Source organism: Loxodonta africana, chromosome 15, assembly GCF_030014295.1.
Source record: "Loxodonta africana isolate mLoxAfr1 chromosome 15, mLoxAfr1.hap2, whole genome shotgun sequence".
NCBI lineage: Eukaryota > Metazoa > Chordata > Mammalia > Proboscidea > Elephantidae > Loxodonta > Loxodonta africana.
The window spans coordinates 29,144,773-29,170,470 of record NC_087356.1 but is presented as its reverse complement, the minus strand read 5'-3'; the positions used below and the strand labels follow the sequence as shown (position 1 = coordinate 29,170,470).

General features: G+C 46.0%; 1 protein-coding gene across 1 annotated transcript; it reads left to right on the top strand.

Moving 5' to 3' along the window:
- Positions 1–433: 433 nt before the first annotated feature.
- Positions 434–22,938, top strand: BOLA3 (bolA family member 3). Its single transcript, XM_010593656.3, has 4 exons — positions 434–549; positions 3,406–3,529; positions 6,494–6,582; positions 22,306–22,938. Exons 1-4 carry the CDS (start codon positions 436–438, stop codon positions 22,369–22,371), a joined length of 393 nt encoding a protein of 130 aa, XP_010591958.2. The 5' UTR covers positions 434–435; the 3' UTR covers positions 22,372–22,938.
- Positions 22,939–25,698: the final 2,760 nt, after the last annotated feature.

Below are 25,698 nucleotides of genomic sequence, written 5' to 3'. Positions count from 1 at the left end.
TTTCATATAGTCCACCTTCTTGCATTATTTGCTCAGCATACAGACTAAATAAATATGGTGAACGTATAGTACAGACCTCCTCAGTTCTCACCTGTATCATTGCAATAGCCTTGAAACTTATGGCGTTGTCTCCAAGTTCAGCTCCCCGCATGCCCTCCTTCACACAGAAGCTAGAGTGATCTTTCAGGAGCCAGGCCCCTGGACGAGCGCGCTCCGAACGAGTGCAGAGGGCCGAGCCCTGACAACGGAGAAGGAGGCGGGTTAATAGTGGCGCTTCCCCAGCCTCGCAGGACCGGGCGATGCGGGGGTGGGGCCGGGGGCGGAGTTGGGGCGGGGCCGGGGCGGGGCCGGGGCGGAGTCGGGGGCCTGCCGGGCGAGCCGCGGCCTCCGGGCAGTAGGGGGCGACCTCGTCCCAGCGCCCGCGGCTCTCTGTCCATGTCTCCACGCCTTTCGGGCGACAAGGTGACCTGGGTCGGCGGGCCGCGTCAGCCGGGTATGGCGGCGTGGGGCCCGGCCGCGGCAGCGCCTCTGCTCCGCGGGATCCGCGGGGTGAGCCGGGCGGGGTCCGGGGCTGCTCTGCCCGGGGCGGGGGCTGCGGAGGGACCGCGGGTTCGAGGGCGCGCTCCCGGAGGGCGCCGCGCAGGGTGCGGAGCGGCCTCCCCGTGCTTGTTCTCGTTCGTTCATTCATTCATTCCATGGCTCCCGGCAACGGGTATTTGGATAAGTGTCAGGCCCCAGGGCGCCCTGGGGGAACTCCTGAGCGGAGTAGAGGTCGGGGGTCAGGGGAACAAACACAGAAACAGTCATAAGACTGTGGGCACAGGAAAAGGAAATGCTGATTTACAAATGTTGGCATAGAAGTCATACCCCGGAGCCCTGGTGTGGGCGCCAGAGACTGGGGAGGGGTCTGGGAACCCCGGCCAGGCCTCCTTGACCTTGACCCTGGACCTACACCCTGAGGAGAAGCCCCGCAGAGAGCGCCTCACCACGCGGCTGTCCTAATCTTCTCTCCCCTTTCTGCTTCATCCTTCTCCCCCTTCTTGTCCACTTTTTTCTTTTCTTTTGCATTCTTCCTTCTCCCCTGCTGGTCTTGAAGCACTTCCCCTTTGGGTGAAGAACCGTCCTGCTGGTGACCTTCAGCGTGGACAGTTCTCATCCGGGGATTTTTCAGCAAACTGTTCTATTGGGTAGGAGTTTGAACTAAAGGCGGATGCAGACAGTTCTGCTAAGATGAAAGAAAGGCTTTTCCGATGGATTCTGCGATGCTAGCCATCTTCACCCTTAGGTGACCACTGTTTCTACCTGCCACCTGCCTCTCCCCTCCAGAACCCTGCAGGCTTATCCACAACCGGAAGCTTCTCTTCTGCCCCTCTATACAGCACACAGCCTAACTCCAGATCTTTCTCCTGACCCAGGTCTGCATGTCCAACTGCTGGCCAGACTTCTTTGTGGATGCCCAGTAGGCATGCCCTGAATCTTGTGGTTCTCCCCCCACCGACTCATTCATTCATTCACTCATCACCTTGTCTTGTGGAGGGCCTGCCCTGGACGCAGCTTTAGAACACCACAGTTAACAGGACAGAGTCAGTCTTGGCCTTTAAGACAAGCTGGTGAGAGAAGCAGGGAACAGGGAATTTTAAAGAAGGTGCTATGAGATTATATGACGCAGGACCGAGCATGCAGGACTGAGGGTGTGTACAAGCACAGGAGTGGTACCTGGTGGATGGGATAATACCTTTGCTGACAGCCCTGGTGTTCTTCCAGGCTCTCTTGCCATCCACATCCAGTCAGGGACCAATGCCTGAAGCTTCTTTCTTTGTAATGCCTCTCATTTTTTGCACCTTTCCTGGGTAACTTCTTCAGGGATTGTTTCATGCAGGTTCCTTTAGTACCAAGAGCCTTCACTGGGGTCACATCAGCTGTGTGACAAAGTTTTAAATCTTTAGCCTGGTATGCAAGGCCTGCTGTAATCTATTTTCATTCTCCCTTTTCAGCATGTGCTCCACCAAGCCAAGTGGCCACTGACCTGGTTTTCTGTTCCTTCACTCCTAGGGGATGAGATACATGCCATCGGCTGAGGGTGGGGGGACTCTTGCCAATAGCAAATAATCGAAAACTGTTCCTCCTCCAGTTGGTTGAACAGAATTCTGCCTCTCCTCCACAGTGAGGGTTAGTGCATGGTGCAAAGGGTAGCAGTGTCCCTAAACCCAGCCCCAGTGCCGTCGGGTGGTGCAAATGGTTAACATACTTGGCTGCTAACCAAAAATTGGCGATTCAAGCCCACCCAGAGGCACCTTGGAAGAAAGGTCTAGTGATCTGCTTACAGAAAAGCCAGCCACTGAAAACCGTATGGAGCACAGATCTACTCTGAGACACACGGGGTCGCCATGAGTCAGAATCACCTCCTTGGCAACTAGTACTGGTTACGAAGGGTAGCTGGCTTACTGACCGGTAGGTCACAGGTCACGTCCCATTGGGGAGGATGTGGCATGTTAATCAGTCCCAAAGGGTGTGGGGCAGCATGGGTGGGCAGCTGTTGTGGCCTGGCAAGGCCTGTCTGAGGCCAACCGCATGGCTTCTTTCCTGTCTCTGCCGCTTAACAGATCCAGCCTTGGGCACATTACTTCGTGCCTTAGTGTTCTCACTTATAAAACGGTGATGATAGTGTCTCTCTGACGTTACCGTGGTGAGTTAAACATTTGTTGAATTCAGTGTTTGGCCTTGTCTGAAAGCGAGTGACAGATAATCCCCGATTTATGACAGGGTTTCCTTCCGACGACTCTGTCTTAAGTCAGTTCTGAGGTAAGTCAAATACCTCTTTTTTTTACTTTTCATAGCCTGCTATAAAGCAGTGTTTTGAACAGTAAATCATAACATTGAACATGTGAGAATGATAACAGCAAATTACACACTGCAACATTGTATGTAGTAGCAAACCAACCCATTGCTGTACAGTTGATTCTAAACCGTAGCGACCCTGTAGGACAGAGTAGAACTGCCCCATAGGGTTTCCAAGGCTGTAATCTTCACGGAAGCAGACTGCTGCATCTTTCTTGTGCAGAGTGACTGGTGGGGAGTAACTGCCAACCTTTCAGTTAGTAGCCAAGCTCTTAACCACTGCGCTACCAGGGCTCCTGTATATAGTACACATTACTAAGTAACTCAAATACTTCGTAAGTCAGGGACTACCTGTGTTTATAATTATAAAATAAAAACTTTATTCTGCATCCTGAGGCACTCAAATGGAGCCCCGACTCCACGCAGCCCCCTAAGTCTGGGCCGATGCTGATGAGGGGCTGGGAAGGGGGCCTGCTTTGCCATTGCAGGTGGGGCCTACCCAGTGGCTCCAGCAGAAGCAGTGCCACCTTGCCCTGCCTTGACTCTTGTCTCTGCTCCGGGTGGCAGCTTCCTCTTCTCCACCACGTACATCGGATGTTTGCCTCTCAAACTGAGGGGGAGCTCAAAGTGACACAAATTCTCAAAGAAAATTTTCCTCGAGCGACATCTATCAAAGTCACCGACATTTCAGGTAATGTCTCTCATCTTCCCCTCAAGCCTTGGTGGGATTTTTCCCTCTGGAGGGGCAGAGGGTGGGGGGCTTGCTGGCAGTGGCTTCTCAACGTGCATGGGTTTTGGACAGATGGAACCCAGCCTCTCTCACCTCAGAGGAGGAGGTAAGGATTCAGAAACACCCTCAGGAAACTGTGGGTGAGACCCAGCGAGAGAATTCAAGGTCATCAGTCTGGCCCAGCTGGGGTGAGTTCCTCTGAGTCACCCCATGCTCAGATCCACAGTCTTTAATTTGACTGAGAGACGGGCCTTACTTTAATTTCCCCTCATTCTTCTGACACTAGAATGTCAGAGCTGAAGTGGACCCCAGGAGGGTTTTGTCCAGCTCCCTCCCTTTCCCCATGAGGAGACAAGCCCAGAGGCCAAAGGGCCTGTCCAGCTCCTCACAGGGGGAGGCAGTAGACCTGGAGGCAGAGTGGGACCCAGAGCCGACTCTCCTGAGCCTAGTTCCCAGACCTAGCTAGGCTCTGTCTTTCTCAGGTGGTCGCTGGCACCTCAGAATTTCGGGCTTGCTGCGTGTTAGGAACGGACTAGGGAATCAACTTCTGCCCCCACAGGATGGGGGAGATAGTGCCTTTATCCAAAGACGCACGTGGACCAGCTAGCTGGGAGGCGGGGAGGCGCAGGCAGATAGGCGTCAGCCTGAGTCTCCCCGACACCCTGACACGGCCTGTGCCCACTCGGCATTCCTCAGAGGCTCACTGACTGCACTGAGAACTGAATGTTTACAAGGATTTCGGAGAAAGTGTAGAAAGAAGATTTTCTTCTGGAAACTTTAGAAAATTTATAAATCTAAAAACCTTGTGGAGTGCTTGGTTGGGTGAGGGCTCTCCAGGGGTCCCAGCGATTGCTGACGCCTTGACGGCCACAACCCTGCAGCTGCCCCAGGCCCAGGGCAGAGCTGGAACTTGACCTCCGGTCTGGCTTTGCCCAGCTTGAACAGAGTGCAGAAAGGCAGTTAAGGGCAGAGGACCTGGTGTAACCAAAACTGGGACTCCTAGAACACATTATGAAAGAAGCAAAACAAAACCTGTGGAGCAAACGGCACCTGTCACATGATGGCCTGGTGTTAACAGTACAGGGGACATTGTCTTCTTGCCCCAGTTGTTTTGTGCAAGACCAGCATGTTTTATCACCAGTCCCCAGCACTAGCTCTCTAGCTGTGTGCAGACCAAGCTTGGGACGGGGATGGATGGGCCCACCATACCCTTCTCCATAAAGCTCCCTCTGGAAGTCCACCCAGGGTGAAACACTTAAAGCTGAAGGACCAGAAGGAATTCCTAGGTGGTACAAATGGTTAACATGCTTGGCTGCTAACCAAAAGGTTGGAAGTTTGAGTCTACCCAGAAGCACCTCAGAAGAAAGGCCTGGCAATCTACTGAAAAATCAGCCATTGAAAACCCTGTGGAGCACAGTTGTACTCTGACACACATGGAGTCTCCATGAGTCAGAACTGACTCCGTGGCACCTGTTTGATTTTCTTTTCTTTTTTTTTTTTTTGATAGACCAAGAAGTGCTAGAGAGAGCCACAGGCAGCTCCATAATCAGCTTGGTTACAGTTTTCATTGCAATGCTGTGTCCCTGTCTCTCTCACACTTTCTTTAAGAGAGTATTACAAACACTTTTTCAAACCAAATGTCAATGTAATTTTGCACTTTGAAAAATACTGATTGCTGGTCCTTTAGAAGGTGGAACCCTGAAATTCAGTCCTTCCCACCACCTCCTGTCACATTTGTTGGCCTAGTTAAAAAAAAAAAAGAAGTACTGTCCATTCCCTAGGTTTCCCATGCTTTGTGCCTCACCGTTCCTGACCACAGTAACGATCCTGGGTATTTTTGCCTTGCAAAAGGAAAAGCAGATTTTGGATTTAGGCAGCCTGTTGGGGAAGAGTTTGTAGTCAGTTGTAAGCAAGGGTCTTTTTTTTTTTTTTTTCCTTGGTCTACTCTCAGGTTCTTAGTTTAGAAGTCACTTCTTTTTTTTTTTTTTTTTATAATAACTTTTATTAAGCTTCAAGTGAACGTTTACAAATCCAATCAGTCTGTCACATATAAGTTTACATACATCTCACTCCCTACTCCCACTTACTCTCCCCGTCTTGAGTCAGCCCTTTCAGTCTCTCCTTTCTTGACAATTTTGCCGGCTTCCCTCTCTCTCTATCCTCCCATCCCCCCTCCATGCAAGAGTTGCCAACACAATCTCAAGTGTCCACCTGATATAATTAGCTCACTCTTCATCAGCATCTCTCTCCCACCCGCTGACCAGTCCCTTTCATTTCTGATGAGTTGTCTTCGGGGATGGTTCCTGTCCTGTGTCAACTGAAGGTCTGGGGAGCATGGCCGCCGGGATTCCTCCAGTCTCAGTCAGACCATTAAGTTTGGTCTTCTTATGAGAATTTGGGGTCTGCATCCCACTGCTCTCCTGCTCCCTCAGGGGTCCTCTGCTGAGCTCCCTGACAGGGCAGTCATCGATTGTGGCCGGGTACCAACTAGTTCTTCTGGTCTCAGGATGATGTAGGTCTCTGGTTCATGTGGCCCTTTCTGTCTCTTGGGCTCTTAGTTGTCATGTGGGCTTGGTGTTCTTCATTTTCCTTTGCTCCAGGTGGGTTGAGACCAATTGCTGCATCTTAGATGGCTGCTTGTTAGCATTTAAGACCCCAGACGCCACATTTCAAAGTGGGATGCAGAATGATTTCATAATAGAATTATTTTGCCAATTGACTTAGAGGTCCCCGCAAACCATGTTCCCCAGACCCCTGCGCTTGCTCCGCTGACCTTTGAAGCATTCATTTTATCCCGGAAACTTCTAGCAAGGGTCTTCTTCTTACCAATTTTAGCGACTTTCTTTGGATTCTGCAGGTACTTCAAGGGCATACAGGACTGTGGCGTAACTTAATCGAAATGCTTTCAAATCGAATTTATTTTAGGAGGCTGTGGGGCAATGTATGAAATCCAAATCGAATCAGAAGACTTTAAGGAGAAGAGGACTGTCCAGCAGCACCAGATGGTTAACCAGGTCAGTAGAGACACAGATGCTCCTTACCCTCCGGCCACTGGCGTCAGAAAGGCCTGCCGAGTTGGTGCTATTTTTTACTGTCAGATCTGTAACAGAATAATGCCCTATGACTTAGTTTGCTAGAGGTGTCATAACAGAATACCACAATTAAGGTTTCTAGAACGGAAATTTATTTTCTCACAGCCTGGAGGCTAAAAGTCAAATCAGGGTGTTGGCCATGTTGATACCTTCTGAAGCCCTTTCTCACAGTTTCAGACTAAAGTTAAAATGCCCCACCACCCTCTGACACCCTTGTTTGGCTGCCAGCATCTTCTGCCTCAAGTCTTGGATACTTAAGTCCCTGTCGTTGGTCTTTGAGGTCTGTCAGCCCTTTGTGGGCTGCTTCCCTTTTGGACCCATCTCTAGATTCGTCATGGAATCCAATCATCCCCTTGGCTTGGGCACCAACAGCCCTGCAACGTGCTGGTGGTCTGGCCTGGAGGTCTGGGGTAGAACAGCAACCACCTTGTTCCTCCAGAAACTTCCAGCCCCACGTAATACTCAGGGATCGGAGTCAAGGTAGTAGATAAGTCAGGCACTCTGGGTTTTGTCCCCAAAACTACTCAGGCCACCTGGTGGGATCGGACTGACGGGGGAACTGTTAACTTGAGCACAGCCCTTGGCCTGAAGCCACGGTTACAAATGGTTAAGGATGCAGGTTCTGAAGTCAGACTGCCCATGTTTCAAATCTGGGCTTTTCTTTCTAGCTGCGTGACCCTGGGCAAGTTACTCAACCTCCCTGTGGTTCTATCTTCTAATCTGTAGCATGGGGATGTAACAGCAACTGCCTTACAGGGCTGTAAGGATTGGTGATAAAGGACGTGCAGAGCTCTGAGAACAGTGTCCAACACACAGTAAGCTCTCAGTAAAGACCAGCCACCATCATCACTACTACAACACAGGGAAACACCTGGGCCACGTCCAGGGGGAGGGCAGCAATTCCCTTATTTGGGGGAATGCACTGTCTTGGGCCCAAGGTTTACTCTGGGCGCCTACAGCATAGTGCACTCCCCCATCACTGTCCTGCACATACCCACCACGTGGTAAACCCTGCTTCTTGCCCATCATCCCCCTAGAAAGCGGACTCGGTGCAGGTGGGGGCTGGGTCTGTTGTGTTCATTGCCGTGCTCCCCCCGCCCCGCCGCTTAACAAAGGACCTGCACGCAGAAGGAGCTCACTCAGTATGTGCTGAGTGACTGCATGTTTGCAGACTGTAAGGAGAGCAGGTTATTTGTTTGGTTATTGCCTACAGAGAAATGAAATGTTTAGTGCCTGCCTGCCAGGTGTTCCATTTCAGAGAATCCATTTCCTGGCACTGGTCTGCGTCAAGCTTAAATCGATGCTTTTCACCTGGAGCAGGCACAGACTGGCCTACTGTAAACCAAAAAAAGAACAAACGCACTGCCATCAAGTCGATTCTAACTCATGGCGGCCCCATGGATTACAGAGTAGAACTGCTGTGCAAACGGTTAAGCGCTTGACCACTAGCTGAAAAGTTGGCAGTTCAAACCCACTCAGAGGTGCCAGGAAGACAGGCCTGGCAATCTGCTTCCAAAAGGTTACAGCCTTGAAAACCTTATAGAGCAGCTCTACTCTACACACTGGGGTCATCATGAGTTGAAATCAGCTCGACAGCAAACAACGACAATCTTTATGGAAGCAGATTGCCAGGCCTTTCTTCTGTGGTGCTGCTGGGTGGGTTTGAACCACCAATCTTTAGGTTAGTAGGCAAGCATAAACCATTTGTGCCACCCAGTGAGCTCTGGGTTATTATAGGGGCCACTTTTCCCACCAAGCACTGCTTGTCTCGTAGGTCATGCAGGCCACACTGGGCACCTGCAGCCACTGAGGCAGGATTGGTGGGGGAGGAAAAGGGCTCTTTGAGCTGGACACAGAGGTTTTCCCTGACCCAGACCCTCAGCTTTACCAGAAAACCAAATCAGTTGCTGTCGATTTGATTCTGACTTATAACGACCCTATAGGACAGAGTAGAACTGCCCCATAGGGTTTCTAAGGAGTGGCTGGTGGATTTGAACTGCCAGCTTTTTGGTTAGCAGACAAATGCTTAACCACTGCACCACCAGGGCCCCTCAGCTTACAGAGGCTCTAATTAGCTAGAGCAAGTTGTTAGGACTTTAATGGGTGTGTTTAAATGTGTTTATATGGTCGTTGTCTAGAGTAAGTCATTTCTTCAGGAGTAATTGCCTATCCATGATGTCTAGGCTGGCAGGAGTGGGGACCTGGTGGCTGGGCCACAGCAGAGCTCTCCTGGTTGATCTTCCCTAGTCCCTGTTACACTCAGTAACGGACTCAAGAGTCTTAGGCTCAGAAAGACCCTGAAAAGTTCACCTGGTCCATCTGATGCTGGAACCTCCTCCTAGACTTCTCAGGAGATGGTCCCTGCTGCTGCTCCATCCTGGGAAGGCCGCAGTTGGGAGCAGGAGCACCAAATGGGCTTTTGAGTTGGGTGGAGCTGGGTTTAGTCTTGGCTCCCCACTGGGTGCTGGGATCTGAGCCTCAGTTTCAGCACTGGTGAAGTGGGCGGTGCATTGGATGGTGGGAAGATCGCATGAGATCATGACTACACATGCTGGCAGCCACCCTGGCACGTGGAAGGCATTTGGTAAATATTTGTTGCCTTCTCCCCTTCTCCAGCCTCTTTTTTTTTTTTTTTTATTTACTTTTATTGAGCTTCAAGTGAACGTTTACAATTCAAGTCAGTCTGTCACATATAAGTTTACATACATCTTACTCCGTACTCCCACTTGCTCTCCCCCTAATGAGTCAGCCCTTCCAGTCTCTCCTTTCGTGACAATTTTGCCAGCTTCCCACTCTCTCTATCCTCCCATCCCCCCTCCAGACAGGAGATGCCAACACAGTCTCAAGTGTCCACCTGATATAATTAGCTCACTCTTCATCAGCATCTCTCTCCCACCCACTGTCCAGTCCCTTTCATGTCTGATGAATTGTCTTCGGGGATGGTTCCCGTCCTGTGCCAACAGAAGGTTTGGGGACCATGGCCGCCAGGATTCCTCTAGTCTCAGTCAAGCCATTAAGTATGGTCTTTTTATGAGAATTTGGGGTCTGCATCCCACTGATCTCCTGCTCTCTCAGGGGTTCTCTGTTGTGCTCCCTGTCAGGGCAGTCATCGATTGTGGCCGGGCACCAACTAGTTCTTCTGGTCTCAGGATGATGTAGGTCTCTGGTTCATGTGGCCGTTTCTGTCTCTTGGGCTCTTAGTTGTTGTGTGACCTTGGTGTTCTTCATTCTCCTTTGCTCCAGGTGGGTTGAGACCAATTGATGCATCTTAGATGGCCGCTTGTTAGCATTTAAGACCCCAGACGCCACATTTCAAAGTGGGATGCAGAATGTTTTCATAATAGAATTATTTTGCCAATTGACTTAGAAGTCCCCTTAAACCATGGTCCCCAAACCCCCGCCCTTGCTCCGCTGTCCTTTGAAGCATTCATTTTATCCCAGAAACTTCTTTGCTTTTGGTCCAGTCCAATTGAGCTGACCTTCCATGTATTGAGTGTTGTCCTTCCCTTCACCTAAAGCAGTTTTTATCTACTAATTAATCAATAAAAAACCCTCTCCCTCCCTACCTCCCTCCCCCCCTTGTAACCACAAAAGTATGTGTTCTTCTCAGTTTTTACTATTTCTCAAGATCTTATAATAGTGGTCTTATACAATATTTGTCCTTTTGCCTCTGACTAATTTTGCTCAGCATAATGCCTTCCAGGTTCCTCCATGTTATGAAATGTTTCACACATTCGTCACTGTTCTTTATCAATGCGTAGTATTCCATTGTGTGAATATACCACAATTTATTTACCCATTCATCCGTTGATGGACACCTTGGTTGCTTCCAGGTTTTTGCTATTGTAAACAGAGCTGCAATAAACATGGGTGTGCATATATCTGTTTGTGTGAAGGCTCTTGTTTCTCTAGGGTATATTCCAAGGAGTGGGATTTCTGGGTTGTATGGTAGTTCTATTTCTAACTGTTTAAGATAACGCCAGATAGATTTCCAAAGTGGTTGTACCATTTTACATTCCCACCAGCAGTGTATAAGAGTTCCGATCTCTCCGCAGCCTCTCCAACATTTATTATTTTGTGTTTTTTGGATTAATGCCAGCCTTGTTGGAGTGAGATGGAATCTCATCGTAGTTTTAATTTGCATTTCTCTAATGGCTAATGATCGAGAGCATGTTCTCATGTATCTGTTAGCTGCCTGAATATCTTCTTTAGTGAAGTGTGTGTTCATATCCTTTGCCCACTTCTTGATTGGGTTGTTTGTCTTTTTGTGGTTGAGTTTTGACAGAATCATGTAGATTTTAGAGATCAGGCGCTGGTCGGAGATGTCATAGCTGAAAATTCTTTCCCAGTCTGTAGGTGGTCTTTTTACTCTTTTGGTGAAGTCTTTAGATGAGCATAGGTGTTTGATTTTTAGGAGCTCCCAGTTATTGGGTTTCTCTTTGTCATTTTTGGTAATGTTTTGTATTCTGTTTATGCCTTGTATTAGGGCTCCTAAGGTTGTCCCTATTTTTTCTTCCATGATCTTTATCGTTTTAGTCTTTATGTTTAGGTCTTTGATCCACTTGGAGTTAGTTTTTGTGCATGGTGTGAGGTATGGGTCCTGTTTCATTTTTTTGCAAATGGATATCCAGTTATGCCAGCACCATTTGTTAAAAAGACTATCTTTTCCCCAATTAACTGACACTAGTCCTTTGTCAAATATCAGCTGCTCATACGTGGATGGATTTATATCTGGGTTCTCAATTCTGTTCCATTGGTCTATGTGCCTGTTGTTGTACCAGTACCAGGCTGTTTTGACTACTGTGGCTGTATATTAGCTTCTGAAATCAGGTAGAGTGAGGCCTCCCACTTTCTTCTTCTTTTTCAGTAATGCTTTGCTTATCCGAGGCTTCTTTCCCTTCCATATGAAATTGGTGATTTATTTCTCTATTACCTTAAAAAATGACATTGGAATTTGGATCGGAAGTGCGTTATATGTATAGATGGCTTTTGGTAGAATAGACATTTTTACTATGTTAAGTCTTCCTATCCATGAGCAAGGTATGTTTTTCCACTTAAGTAGGTCCTTTTTAATTTCTTGTAGTAGAGCTTTGTAGTTTTCTTTGTATAGGTCTTTTACATCCTTGGTAAGATTTATTCCTAAGTATTTTATCTTCTTGGGGGCTACTGTGAATGGTATTGATTTGGTTATTTCCTCTTCGGTGTTCTTTTTGTTGATGTAGAGGAATCCAAGTGATTTTTGTATGTTTATTTTATAACCTGAGACTGCCAAACTCTTCTATTAGTTTCAGTAGTTTTCTGGAGGATTCCTTAGGGTTTTCTGTGTATAAGATCATGTCATCTGCAAATAGAGATAATTTTACTTCCTCCTTGCCAATCTGGATGCCTTTTATTTCTTTGTCTAGCCTAATTGCCCTGGCTAGGACTTCTAGCACGATGATGAATAAGAGCGGTGATAAAGGGCATCCTTGTCTGGTTCCCGTTCTCAAGGGAAATGCTTTCAGGTTCTCTCCATTTAGAGTGATAATGGCTGTTGTCCAGCCTCTTTCTTGTCTGTGCCAGATCACCCCCCTACAGGGGGCGCCTCTGCCCATGTCTTTCCGCTGCTCGGAGCACCCCCCCCCGCCCCCATCCACTGTATTAGCTTCCTAGAGTTGCTGCAACAAAGTACCACCAAGCGGGTGCTTATAAGAACAGAAATTGATTGTCTCTGTTCTGGAGGGTAGGAGTCTGACTTCAGGGTGTCTGTGGGGCATGCTCTCTCTAGGCGCTAGGGAAAGGTTCTGCCTTGTCTCTCTCAACCTCTGGGAGCCCCAGGCATTCCTTGGTTTGCAGCTGCAGCACAATCCTGTCATCCCGTGGCTGTTTTCCTTCTGTCTGTCTGCCTCTTTTCTCCTCTTTTGTAAAGATGCTACTCGGGTTGGAATAGGACCCACCTTACTCTGGTTTGACAACTAATAACATCTGCAAAGGCCCTATTTCCAAACAAGGTCACGTTCACAGGTACCAGGGGTTAGGACTTCAACATAAATTTTGGGGGGACACAATTCAATCCATAACATGCGTGGAGTCCAGTCCAACCTTCCTAGCCTGGGATTCAAGGTCATCTGTGTGGTCTGCCTCAGTCTTTCCAAGTCCATGGACTCACACTTCCCTCATTGGCCCAACTTGAGGCCAGGCTTTTCTCAACGAATCGTGGTGGGTTCCCAGCCTCTTTTCACATGGTTCTCTGGGCCATTGCCCTGTCCCTCTGTGCCTCCAACCCCCAGCTGTCCAGTGCCAGGGCTGCCTCCTCCATGAATGGCCCTTCTCCCCCGGCCCCAGCCCCAGCCCCAGCACAGGAACGCACAGTCCCTCTGAACACTGTCGTGGTCTCAGCTAGCTCGTGATCTGCGGACTTGTGTTACTTTCTTTTGCCATTCTCCTCGTTGTCCCATGCCTGCTTCATCTGTGCCCCAGCACCTAACATAATGCTGTGGGCATAGCCTGTGCTCAGAAACATTGGCTCAAGCTCCATCTTGCTAACTTGGGACATGGGCCATCTTGCTCTCTACCAGGCCTCAGTCTCCTCAATGGTACAGAGGCCCAGGTGGTCTCTAAGGCTGTCGGTAGATGTCGGATGCTGTGCTGTGTGTTGGGGGCTCTCGACAGGCTGTAAGGAGCTGGGAGGACAGCATTAGGAAGAGTAAGTGTGCAGAGCATAAGGGGTCATGGCCCAGGTTTCTCTGTCCAAGACCTTTCACATGAAGGTGTGGTGGGCCCTCACTTAGCCAAGGAGTCTTTAAAGAGGAAATGTGGGTGGTGACCCAGGCATGGTCACAGGGACAGCCTTGGGGAGCTCTCCTGCCTATGGAAAACAGAGGCACATTGGCCCAGGGGGCTATGTCCTCCTCCCCTAGTGATGACGAGGCTTTTCCAGGGGCACTTCAGCTTGTCTGCAGAGTTGGGAGGGGCTTGCACATGAATGTGGAAATAGTGGGTGTTGTGGGGCAGGCCAGGTGGGGCATCTCATTAGCTCTCAGCAGCAGCTCCTGGCATCAGGGCTAGACAGGAACAGGATGGGAACCAGGTATGGCCAGGACATCAGGATACCTGGGTTCATGCCTGGATTTTGTGATTTGCTTGCTGACTTATTTTTATAAATAAGGAGCTAGGACTAGATCATCTCTAATGACCCTTTGGCTCTGCAAACCTGACCTCATGTATTTGGATTCTTTTTGTTGTAAGTGACAGAGACCAAGTCAAAACTAGCATAAGCAGAGCAAATAAAGGGAATTAATTGGCCCATGTAATGAAATTAACCAGTTTCTGACACATCTAAATTCAGGGTCTTAAACACGTTCTTCTACTTTCTGGCTTTCATTTCTCTCTCACTCTCTGTCAGCTTTTGCCTTCCTTCTGTGTGTTGACCTCATTTTCTCCTGCTGGAGATGGCCTTTCTCTACATGGTGAGGAAGACTGTCCCTAGCCATCTCCAACTGACATTATTCCTGCATAGTGACCCGAGAGACAGGTTCCGCACTGAAAAATCTCATGGGAGATTCTCATTGGTCCACTTTGGGTCACGTGTCATGCCTGGGCCAATCACATGGCCAGGGGAATATATATTCATAGGCTGAGCCAGAGCCACATAACAGTCTCAGAATCAGGCCAATTGGTAGCCCCACCAGAAGCATGCCATTAAAGTAGAAAAGTAACAGTTTCCCAAGAGAAGGGAGATCGCTAGACAGACTGAAGAAAAAATGTCCACCTCACTGTGATTATCTGATTTTTGGCCTAGTATAAAAGGATATTGTCTCCTCTGCATTGATTATAAACTTGAACATCCCAAGCCTCTGTCTGGTCTTGGAGGCCATCTCTCTCCCAGCAACTGCAGGAGCTAAATATTGGTTTGACTGTGGTGGCTTGTTCAGATCTGGGCCCTGGCACTCGTTGTGGCCTTAAACAAGTCTCATAATCTTGCTTTTTTATTCCCTGATCTAAAGTAAAATTGGGGAGGCAGGGCCAAGATGGCGGAGTAGTCAGACGTTTCCTATGGTTCCTCTTACAACAAGACCTGAAAAAACAAGTGAATTGATTATATATGACCATCTAGGATCCCTGAACATCAAAGGCAAAGTTGAAGAATCAGACTGAGCGGCAGGGGAAGGGAGAGATGGTTCAGAAGCAACAAGGAGCTGCCAGATCTGACCTGGCGGGAACCGGCACCCTGCAGGCAGCATCCACCGGCACGAGAGCTGTGAAGCAAGCAGTGGCGTTCAGGACACATTTTCCACATTGGGAGAAACCGAGCACCGGAACGTCCACTCGTGCCTCCAAAATCAGTGAAAAGCGCTGCTCAATCAGCAAAAGAGAAGTACATGTGGCTAAACTACTGCATGGATCAAAAAACACCCCTTTAGGAAAAATCTGTGTCCCATTTTTTTTTTTTTTTTTCCCGCTGTCACTGGGTCAGAGCCGGCTTCAGAGACTGCTGTGTCCCCTGGGCCGGAAGTAGGACCCATCATGCTCCCTGAGCCCTTCTCCCGACCTTGAAGAGGGAAGAAATTAACAAATAGGAAAAAATAATCTGCTGACTCCCCTAAGCTGGGAACTCAGGGCAGGCACAGCTCCTTTGCCTAGACACAGGCATAAGGGGTCCATGGACATTGAATGCCTTTCACCCCTGCATAGATTTGTGTGGGCCCATTACAACAGCATAAGCCCACATTAGCACAGTACAACAGGGTGTATACCTGAAGTCTAACCTCACCTGTATCAGCTATATGGTGGAGGAGGCAGGTTTGTGACATTTGATACCACTCTGCCTATTAAACAGGGACCTTGCCTACTCAAGTCAGGGGACTGAGGACTGGTGGCTCCACCCACACCACCTAGCCACCCACAACAGGGGTCCAAGGATAAGTAGTGCCTCCCAGTCCTTACAGCCAACAGCACTGGGTGCCCATAGTCCAGCTACACAACCCACCCACCTATGCACTCTGGGGAACAGGGCATGCTTTCTTCACAGACACTCAGGGGCGGCTGTCAGCCCCGTACCCTGCTCAGCATGTGACCCCTTACTGCAGCCAGATACCTGTACCTACACCAATCATCCCTGCCCGTCTATGACTGTAGGGAGAGCCTGCACCACACACTTGGTGACTGACTACCTGGACACCTAAACTGAATCCATACAAGAAAAGTAAATGGACTCCTGGGCTCACATACAGCTCGAACCACCTGGTAACAGGATGTTAGAGCTTCAAAGTCCCTAGTAATCAAACTAGTTTACATGAGCAGCCTGTTTGGGCATATCAAAACAAAACAAGAAGCTAGGACACAGTAAGCAAACATAAATACAATAACTTATTGATGGCTTGGAGATGACAGTCAATATCAAATCACATAAAGAGGCAGACCATGATGGCTTCAGCAAGTTCCCAAAACAAAGAATCAAGTAATCTTCCAGATGAATGGAATTTCCTGGCATTACCAGAGGTAGAATACAAAAGATTAATATACAGAACTCTTCAAGAAATCAGGAAGGCAATCAGGCAAAATGCAGAACAGGCAAAGAAACACATAGAGGAACTTAAGAAGATTAGAGATGAACATAATGACAACTGAACAGGCTGCAAGAATCCATAGAGAGAGAGCAAACAGAAATCCAGAAGATTAACTGTAAAATTTCAGAATTAGACAACTCAATAGAAAGTCATAGGAGCAGAACTGAGGCAATGGAAGTCAGAATTAGTGAGACTGAAGATAAAGCACTTGACACCAACATATTTGAGGAAAAATAAGATAAAAGAATTTAAAAAAAAGAAGTAACCCTAAGAATTATGTGGGACTCTGTCAAGAGGAATAACCTACAAGTGATTGGAGTACCAGAACAGGGGCATAACAGAAAATACATAGAGAGTTGTTGAAGATTTATTGGCAGAAAACTTCCCTGATATCATGAAAGATGAGACGGTATCTATCCAAGATGCTCATCAAACCACACACAAAGTAGATCCCAAAAGAAAGTCACCAAGACATATTATAATCAAACTGGCCAAAACCAAAGATAAAGAGAATTTTAAGAGCAGCTAGGGATAAATGAAAAGTCACCTACAAAGGAGAGTCAATAAAACTAAGCTCAGACTAATCAGAAACCATGCAGGCAAGAAGGCAATGGGTTGACATATATAAAGCCTTGAAGGAAAAAAATTGCCAGCCAAGAATTATGTATTCAGCAAAACTGTCTCTCAAATATGAAGGCAAAATTTGGACATTTCCAGATAAACAGAAGTTTAGGGAATTTGCAAAAAACAAACCAAAATTGCAAGAAATACTAAAGGGAATCCTCTGGTCAGAAAATCAATAACATCAGATAACAACCCAAGACTAGACCACAGGACAAAGCAACCAGATAGAAACCCAGTTATGGAAATCACAAAAATAAATCAAAATGCTCAAAACAGAGAAACAGAAACATCATTATGTAAAAGATGACAACAGTAAAACAGAAAAGAAGAACTGAAAAATGTAGTCATAGATCTTTCATATGGATAGGAAGTCAATGCCATATAAAGAAATAAAAGATTAAATATTAGAAAAATAGGGGTAAATGTTAAGGTAACCACAAAGGAAACTAACAATCCTACACATGAAAATAAAAAAGAAGACTCAGCAAATACAAAATCAACAACAATGATAAAGATGAAAAGAAAATACATAAAGAAAAACGACTCAGCACAGTAAATTAAGTGGAACAAAGAAACTGCCAACATACAAAAAAAGACATCAAAATGACAGCACTAAACTCAGACCTATCAATAAGTACGATGAATGTAAATGGACTATATGCTGCCTACAAGAGACACACCTTAGGTTTGAAGACACAGACAAACTAAAACTCAAAGGATGGAAAAATATATATATATATATCCAGCAAACAACAAAAAAGAGCAGGAGTGGCAACATTAATTTCTGACAAAATAGACTTTAAAATCCACCACAAAGGATAAGGAAGGACTGTATAATGATTAAAATGTCAATACACCACGAGGACATAACCATATTAAATATTTATGCACCCAATGACAGGGCTCCAAAATACATAAAACAAACTCTAATAGCATTGAAAAGAGAGATGGACAGCTCCACAATAATAGTAGGAGACTTCAACACACCACTGGACAGAACATCCACAAAGAAGCTCAATAAAGACACAGAAGATCTAAATGCTTCAATCAACCAACTTGACCTCATAGGCATATACAGAGCACTCCACCCAACAGCAGCCAAGTATACTTTTTCAACGCACATGGAACATTCTCCAGAATAGACCACTTATCGGCCATAAAGCAAGCCTTAATAGTATCCAAAGCATCGAAATATTACAAAGCATCTTTTCTGACCATAAAGCCATAAAAGTAGAAATCAATAACAGAAAAAGCAAGGGAAAAAAAAATCAAACACATGGAAACTGAACAGCATGTTGCTCAAAAACTACTGGGCTATAGAAGAAAGGAAGGAAGGAGTAAAGATTCACAGAATCAAATGAGAATGAAAACACACGCTAGCAGAGCCTCTGGGACACAGCAAAAGCAGTGCTCACAGGTCAATTTATAGCAATAAATGCACACATCCAAAAAGAAGAACGGGCCAAAATAAAGTAAAATAGGAAAAATCTTGCTAATTGCTGAGGCTTTAAAGAAATACTATGCCAATGCAAAAGAGAATGAGAACGCTCCTTATACCTGAGGTGGGAAGATCTCCAAGATCAATTGTTAGGGGAAAAACAAAGTGTAGTTTTTAGGATAATGTGTTTGAAATGTTACAGTTTGTTTTAAAAAGGTTGTTGTTACGTGCAGTCAGGTCAGTTCCGACTCATAGCGACCCAGTGTGCAACAGAATGAAACACCTCCTGGTCTTGCGCCATCCTCACAATCATTGCTAAGTTTGAGCGTATTGTTGCAGCCATTGTGTCAATCCACTTCATTGAAGGTCATCCTCTTTTTCGTTTACTCTCTACCAAGCATGATGTCCTTCTCCAAGGACTGGTCTCTCCGGATAACATGTCAAAGTAGAGGAGATGAAGTCTCGCCATCCTCACTTCTAAGGAGCATTCTGGTTGTACTTCTTCCAAGACAGATTTGTTTTTTCTTCTAGCAGCTCATGGTATATTGAATATTCTTTGCCAACACCATAATTCAAAGGCACCAATTCTTCTTCAGACTTCCTTATTCATTGTCCAGCTTTCACATGCATATGAGGTGACTGAAAAAACCATGGCTTGGGTCCGGTGCACTTAGTTCTCAAAGTGACATCTTTGTTTTTTTAACGCTTTAAAGAGGTCTTTTGCAGCAGATTCGTCCAATGCAATAAATACATCATTTGATTTCTTGACTGCTGCTTCATGGGCATTGATTGTGGATCCAAGTAAAATGAAGTCCTTGACAACATCAATATTCTCTCCATTTTTCATGATGTTGCTTATTGGCCCAGTTGTGAGGACTTTTGTTTTCTTTATGTTAAAGCATAATCCATACTGAAGGCTGTAGTCTTTGATCTTTATCAGTAAGCGCTTCAAGTTCTCTTCACTTTCAGCAAGCAAGGATCTGTCATCTGCATATTGCAAGTTGTTTAAGAATCTTCCTCCAATTCTAATACCTTGTTCTTCTTCATATGGTCCAGCTTCTCTGATTATTTGCTCAACATACAGATTGAATAAGTATGGTGAAATGAAAGGATACAACCCTGATGCGTGCCTTTCCCGATTTTAAACCATGCAGTGTGTCCTTGTTCTGTTCAAACGAATGCTTCTTGGTCTACGTATAGGTTCCTCCTGAGCACAATAACGTGTTCTGGAATTCCTGTTCTTTGCATTGTTATCCATAATTTATTATTATTCACACAGTGAAATGCCTTTGCATAGTCCATAAAACACAGGTAAACATCTTTCAAGTATTCTCTACTTTCAGCCAAGATCCATCTGACATCACCAATGATATCCCTCATTCCACATCCTCTTCTGAATCTGGCTTGAAATTTCTGCCAGTTCCCTGTTGATGTATTACTGCAACTGTTGGATCTCTTCCAGTTGCTTGGCCAGGTAGCTGTCTTCCAAATTTCTTGGCATAGACGAGTGAGCACTTGCAGCATTGCATCCATTTATTGAAACATCTCAATTGGTATTCCACTAGTTCCTGGGGCCTTGTTTTTCGCCAGTGCCTTCAGTGCAGCTTGGACTTCTTCCTTCAGTACCACTAGTTCTTGATCATATGCCACGTCCTGAAATGGTTGAATGTTGACCAATTCTTTTTGATACAGTGACTCTATGTATTCCTCCTACCTTCTTTTGATGCCTCCAGTGTCGTTCAATATTTTGCCCATATAATCCTTCAATATTGCAACTCAAGGCTTGAATTTTTCTTCAGTTATTTCAGCTTGACAAATGCTGAATGTGTTCTTCCTTTTTGGTTTCCTATCTCCAGGTCTTTGCACATGTCATTATAATACTTTGTCTTCTCGAGCTGCCCTTTGAAATCGTCCGTTCAGATCTTTTACTTCTTCATTTCTTCCATTCACTTTAGCTACTTAGATTCAAGAGCAAGTTTCAGAGTCTCTTCTGACATCCATTTTTGTCTTTACTTTCTTTCCTGTCTTTTTAATGACCTTTTGCTTTCTTCATGTATGATGTTGTTGATATCATCCCACAACTGGTCTGGTCTTCAATCATTAGTCTTCAGTGCTTCAAATCTGTTCTTGAGATAGTCTCTAAATTCAGGTGGGATATACTCAAGGTCGTACTTTGACTCTTGTGGACTTGTTTTAATTTTCTTCAGTTTCAACCTGAACTTGCATATGAGCAATTGGTGGTCTTTTCCATAGTCAGCCCCTGGCTTTGTTCTGACTGATGATATTGAGCTTCTCTATCATCTCTTTCTACAGATGTAGTTGATTTGATTCCTGTGTATTCTGTCCAGCAAGATCCATGTGTATAATCACTGTTTATGTTGCTGAAAAAAGGTATTTCCAATGAATAAGTTGTTGGTTGTGCAAAATTCTGTCATGCGATCTCCGGTGTCGTTTCTGTCACCAAGGCCATGTTTTCCAACTACTGATCCTCCTTTGTTTCCAACCTTTGCATTCCAAACGCCAGTATTACCAGTGCAGCTTGATTGCATGTTTGATAATTTCAGACTGCAGAAGTTGGTAAACGTCTTCATCTTGGGCATTAGTTGTTGGTGTGTAAATTTGAATTAGAGTCAAATTAATTGGTGTTCTTTGTGGATGTGTGGATATTATCCAATCACTGACAACCTTGTACTTCAGGATAGATCTTGAAATGTTCTTTTTGACAATGAATGTGAGGCTGTTCCTGTTCAACGTGCCATTCCCGGCATAGTAGACCATGTGATTGTCTGATTCAGAATGGCCAACACCAGCCCATTTCAGCTCACTAATGCCTGGGATATTGATCTGCAAGTGTTCCGTTTCATTTTTGACAACTTGCGATTTTCCTAGATTCTTACTTTGTACATTCCATATTCTAATTATTAGTGGTTGTTTGCAGCTGTTTCTTCTAAAAAATGAGTCATGCCACATCAACAAATGAAGGTCCGGAAAGCTTTACTCCATCCACATTATTTAAGTCAACTCTACTTTGAGTGCGAGCCCTGGTGGTGCAGTGGCTAAAGCAATCGACTGTTAACAGAAGGGTCAGCAGTTTGAAACCACTAGTGGCTCCGTGGGAGAGAGATGTGGGAGTCTGCTTCTGTAGAGATTTACAACCTTAGAAGCCCTACGGGGTCATCATGAATCGGAATTGACTCGACAGCAGTGGGTTTTGGTTTTTTCTATTTTGAGGTGGCAGCTCTTCCCAGTCGTATTTTGAGTGCCTTCCAACCTGAGGGACTCATCTTCCGGCACTATAGCAGACAGCATCCCACTGCTGTCCATAAGGTTTTCACTAGCCAACGTTTTCAGAAGTGGATCGCCAGGTCCTTCTTCCTAGTCTTAGTCTGGAAGTTCCGCTGAAACCTGTCCACCAAGGGTGACCCTGCTGGTAGTTGAAATACCAGTGGCATAGCCTCCAGCATCTCAGCAACATACAAGCCACCACAGTACGACAAACTGACAGACAAGTATTGCAATGAGGTGGAATATGTATTTATATTAGCTTGAATATGCATTAAAAATATTCCTGGAAGGATACACAAGAAACTAACAACAGTTCTATTTGTAGGTGGGGGTGGAAACTGGGCAGAGGGCAGCTGTGGGTGGAGAACTCACTGTATGCCTTTTTATACCTTTTCATTTTTGAGCTACATTAGGTGTGTTTAAACATTAAAAAAAATTTTTTTCTATAAAAGGGGAAAAACTGCTTATACAAAGTGTGTGCAAAGTATCCTACAGGTATAAAACCAAAACCCATTGCCATCGAGTCAATTCTGAATCATAGCAACCGTATAGGACAGAGTAGAAGTGCCCCATAGAGTTTCCAAGGAGCACCTGGTAGATTTGAACTGCCAACCTTTTGGTTAGCAGCCATAGTTCTTAACCACTACAGTTTCCCCTAAGGTATAAACCTATACAAAAACACTCTAATAGAGGCTCGTTGAAGCCACTGTCAAATATGAAATGAATGATGGTGCTCTCTTTCTCACTCAGGCATTAAAAGAAGAAATCAAAGGAATGCATGGACTGCGGATTTTTACCTCCGTCCCCAAGCACTGAACACAACCTGGCCATGCGGCCACTGCTGCTGAAAACCTTTGATGAACTTGACTGCCACCGCTCTTTCCTGGGCATTGGCCAAAAGACATTTTGTTCAGACATTTCCATATTATAATTATAGAGGAATATGTTATCTCTTTAGATATTAATTAAAGGCAACGGGCAACCGAAGCTTTAGAAGGGTTATTTGCACTGCCTCTAGTTCCTTTATTTCAGAGGCAATGTTTCTCCAACGTGATCTTGTCGTTGGACAGTTCTGTCCCGCTGCTGCAGAGGCAATGCCAGCTATTTTGTCTTGTGAAGGGTCATTTAAAAAAATATATATATATAATTTATTTTATTTTTTGTTGTCGTTAACCTACACAGCAGAACTTACACCAATTCAAGTTTCTACATGTACAGTTCAGTCCCAATGATTACATTCTTTGAATTGTGCAACTATTCTCACCCTCCTTTTCTGAACTGTTCCTCCCTCATTAACATAAACTCACTGCCTGCTAAGGCTCCTGTCTAATCTTTCGAGTTGCCATTGTCAATTTGATCCAATAAAGATAGTTCTTAAGAGAGCGCAATGCTCAAGGTGGACATTCTTTACCGGTTAAACTAAACGAAGGAACAGTCTTATTTCTTCCCCTCTGTCTATGAAACTGCTCAGTCTTCAATCCTAAAAAGAAAAAACAAAAAAGAGAGACTAAGAAAGGAAGGAAGGAGGGAGAGAAGGTAGAAAAAAAGGAAAAAGAGGAAGAGTCTCTTAGTTTTGCTGTTTCCTTAGTTTACCACTCTCTTTCCCTCCTCCTCCAAACTTATTTAGAAAAATGATCTTGGACCCTGAAGTTCTTACTCCCTGGGACGGACTCAGAGTATTTGACTGCCAGAATCTGGGTCCTCTCCCCTCCTACACCTGTGCTTGAGGATCCCTGTCCTTTGCATCTTGGTGGGAGGCAGGGCTCACCTCCCACTCTAGAAGCTGAGAAGGCCTGCTTTCCCAGCCTCCCTTGCAACCGGGGCACAGGCACATGATCTAGACTCAGCCAATCAGATGGACCAGCCCTGGATTTTGAATTGTGAGCAGGTGTCACAGAGAACCGGGTGCAGTGAAGCATTCATTCTGGCAGCTGTGGTGGCCACACCCAGTTTTCTGGTGGTAGTAGAAGCAGAGTTGGTGTTGTAAGCTGCTGTCTTTGGAGTCCACGGTAGTAGCTACAGCATGATTTGGGCCAGTGTCCCTAGACATTCCATGATCACCCCCATATCCTTTCACTAATTTCTGCTCAAATCAGCCTGGTTAGGGTTTGTTGCTTGCAACCGAGAGCCATGCCTGGTTCACCAGTCCCTCAGGGTGGCTCCTGCCCTCCTGCCCCCACCTCTCTACTGACAGCTTTCTGAGAGATGACAAGTCCAGTGCTGAGGGGCATTTGAAAGTTAGCCATCCCCTTTTTCCTCAGATTCCTCCTTTGTCTTTCACGGAACTGACCACCAGAAAAGTCAGTGGTCACTATTGATTTTGAAGGTACCTTCCTAAGAAATGAGTGTATGTAGGTAGAACAACCTTCAGCCCCAGATTTTTGGGACAGCACAAGTTTCAAAAATTCTGTTCTGGTCATGTACTGTGCTGCCATATTTGAGTTTTAAAATGTTCCCTATGTATACACGGTGAATAGGAGGTGTTCACTTTTTGCATCCTGCTAGAGCAAAACTGCCTTTACATGTAATAGAGTCACTCCCTATGTCAGATCTGAGAAGGTGGGATAAAACAGAGAACTGCTCTGGAGAGCCCCAGCCACCTCTGGAAGAGGTAGACATCCCAGAGGATGGCTTTTAGGAAATACCTGAGACTGGAGTCCCAGACGATGGTGATCAGCGAGAACAGAGAGTCCTCAAAGTGAGATACACATTGACTACTTGTGTGAAGCCAATTGTCCTCCTTTTGAGTAGGCTGAACTTAACCATTTGCTTCTAAAGAACAAAATAAAGTAGAAGTGATGGAGTGCAACTTCAGAGACTAGGTCATAAAGGCACTGCGGCTTCCCCCCTGGCTGGAAGTCTTGGATTGCTCGCTCTGGGGAAAGCCAGCTACCATGTCGTGAGAACACTCAAGCAGCCTGTGGAGAGATCCAAGGGATGAGACAGGTCTCCTGCCAGCAGCCAGCAAGGAACTGAGGCCTGCCAAGACAAGAGCCATCTTGGAAATGGACCTTTCCACCACAGTCAGGGCTCCAGATGACTGCAGCCCTAGCTGACATCTTGACAGCAACCTGAGCCAGAACCACCTAGCTACGCTGCTCCCCAATTCCTGACCAATAGAAACTGTGAAATAATAAATGTTCATTGTTTTAAGCCATAGAATTTTGGGGTAATTTTTATGCAATGATACATAACTAACACAGTAGTGCATCACTGGAAGGATATTCCGGCATCTCACATATTGAAGGAAGGGCTGAAGAGCCAGACTGCAGAAAGGGCAGGGGGACAGCTAAATGTCAGGAACACCAGTGTCCCTCATCTCCTGTTTGTTCCTATCTGCAGATCAGCTTCATTATCTCTTACTCTAGACTGGCATGTACCATAGAGTGGTGACCATGCTGCCAGTAACACCCATTGGTGTTCAGTCGATTTTAACTCCCAGTGACCCTATAGGACAGAACAGAACTGCCCCATAGGGTTTCCAAGGAACAGCTGGTGGGTTTGAATTGCCAACCTTTTCGTTAGCAGCTGAGCTCATAACCACTGTGCCACCAGGGCTCTGTACTGCCAGTAGCTCTTAATTTTTATATCATAAGATCCAGGCCATAAGAAAGGCAGACTTTCCTTCCAAGCTACAGTCCAAAGGATTCAGCGACAGCCTCTGATCGGCCCATCTGGAATCTGGAGTCAGCCTGGACCAGTTAGCAGAGGTCAGACTCCTGCTGGACTCTGGTTTGGAGTGGAGGGGGGAGCAGTTACCCAAAGAAAGTTACCCAAGAGTTACCCAAAGAAAGTTGGCCAAAGAAGGGGCTGGGAACAAAATAAGAGATGTTTCTGCCTGGAAGAAAAAGTAAGTGTGGCTTAACTAGCCATACCTTTTGGGAATCTCCGGACACCACATAGAAACAGAGACTCCTTCCTCTGCTTCATCCCCCACCTCAGGGGACCCAGCAGGCCCAGTAAAATTTGTCAGTCCTACTACTTTGTAGAATGAGCCCTGATGGCCCTGTATTTAAGTGCTCAGCTGCTAACCAAGAGGTCAGTTGTTTGACCCACCATTGGCAGAAAAGACCTGGCCACCTGTTCCTATAAAGATTTCAGCCTAGGAAACCGTATGGGACAGTTCTACTCTGTCCTATTGGG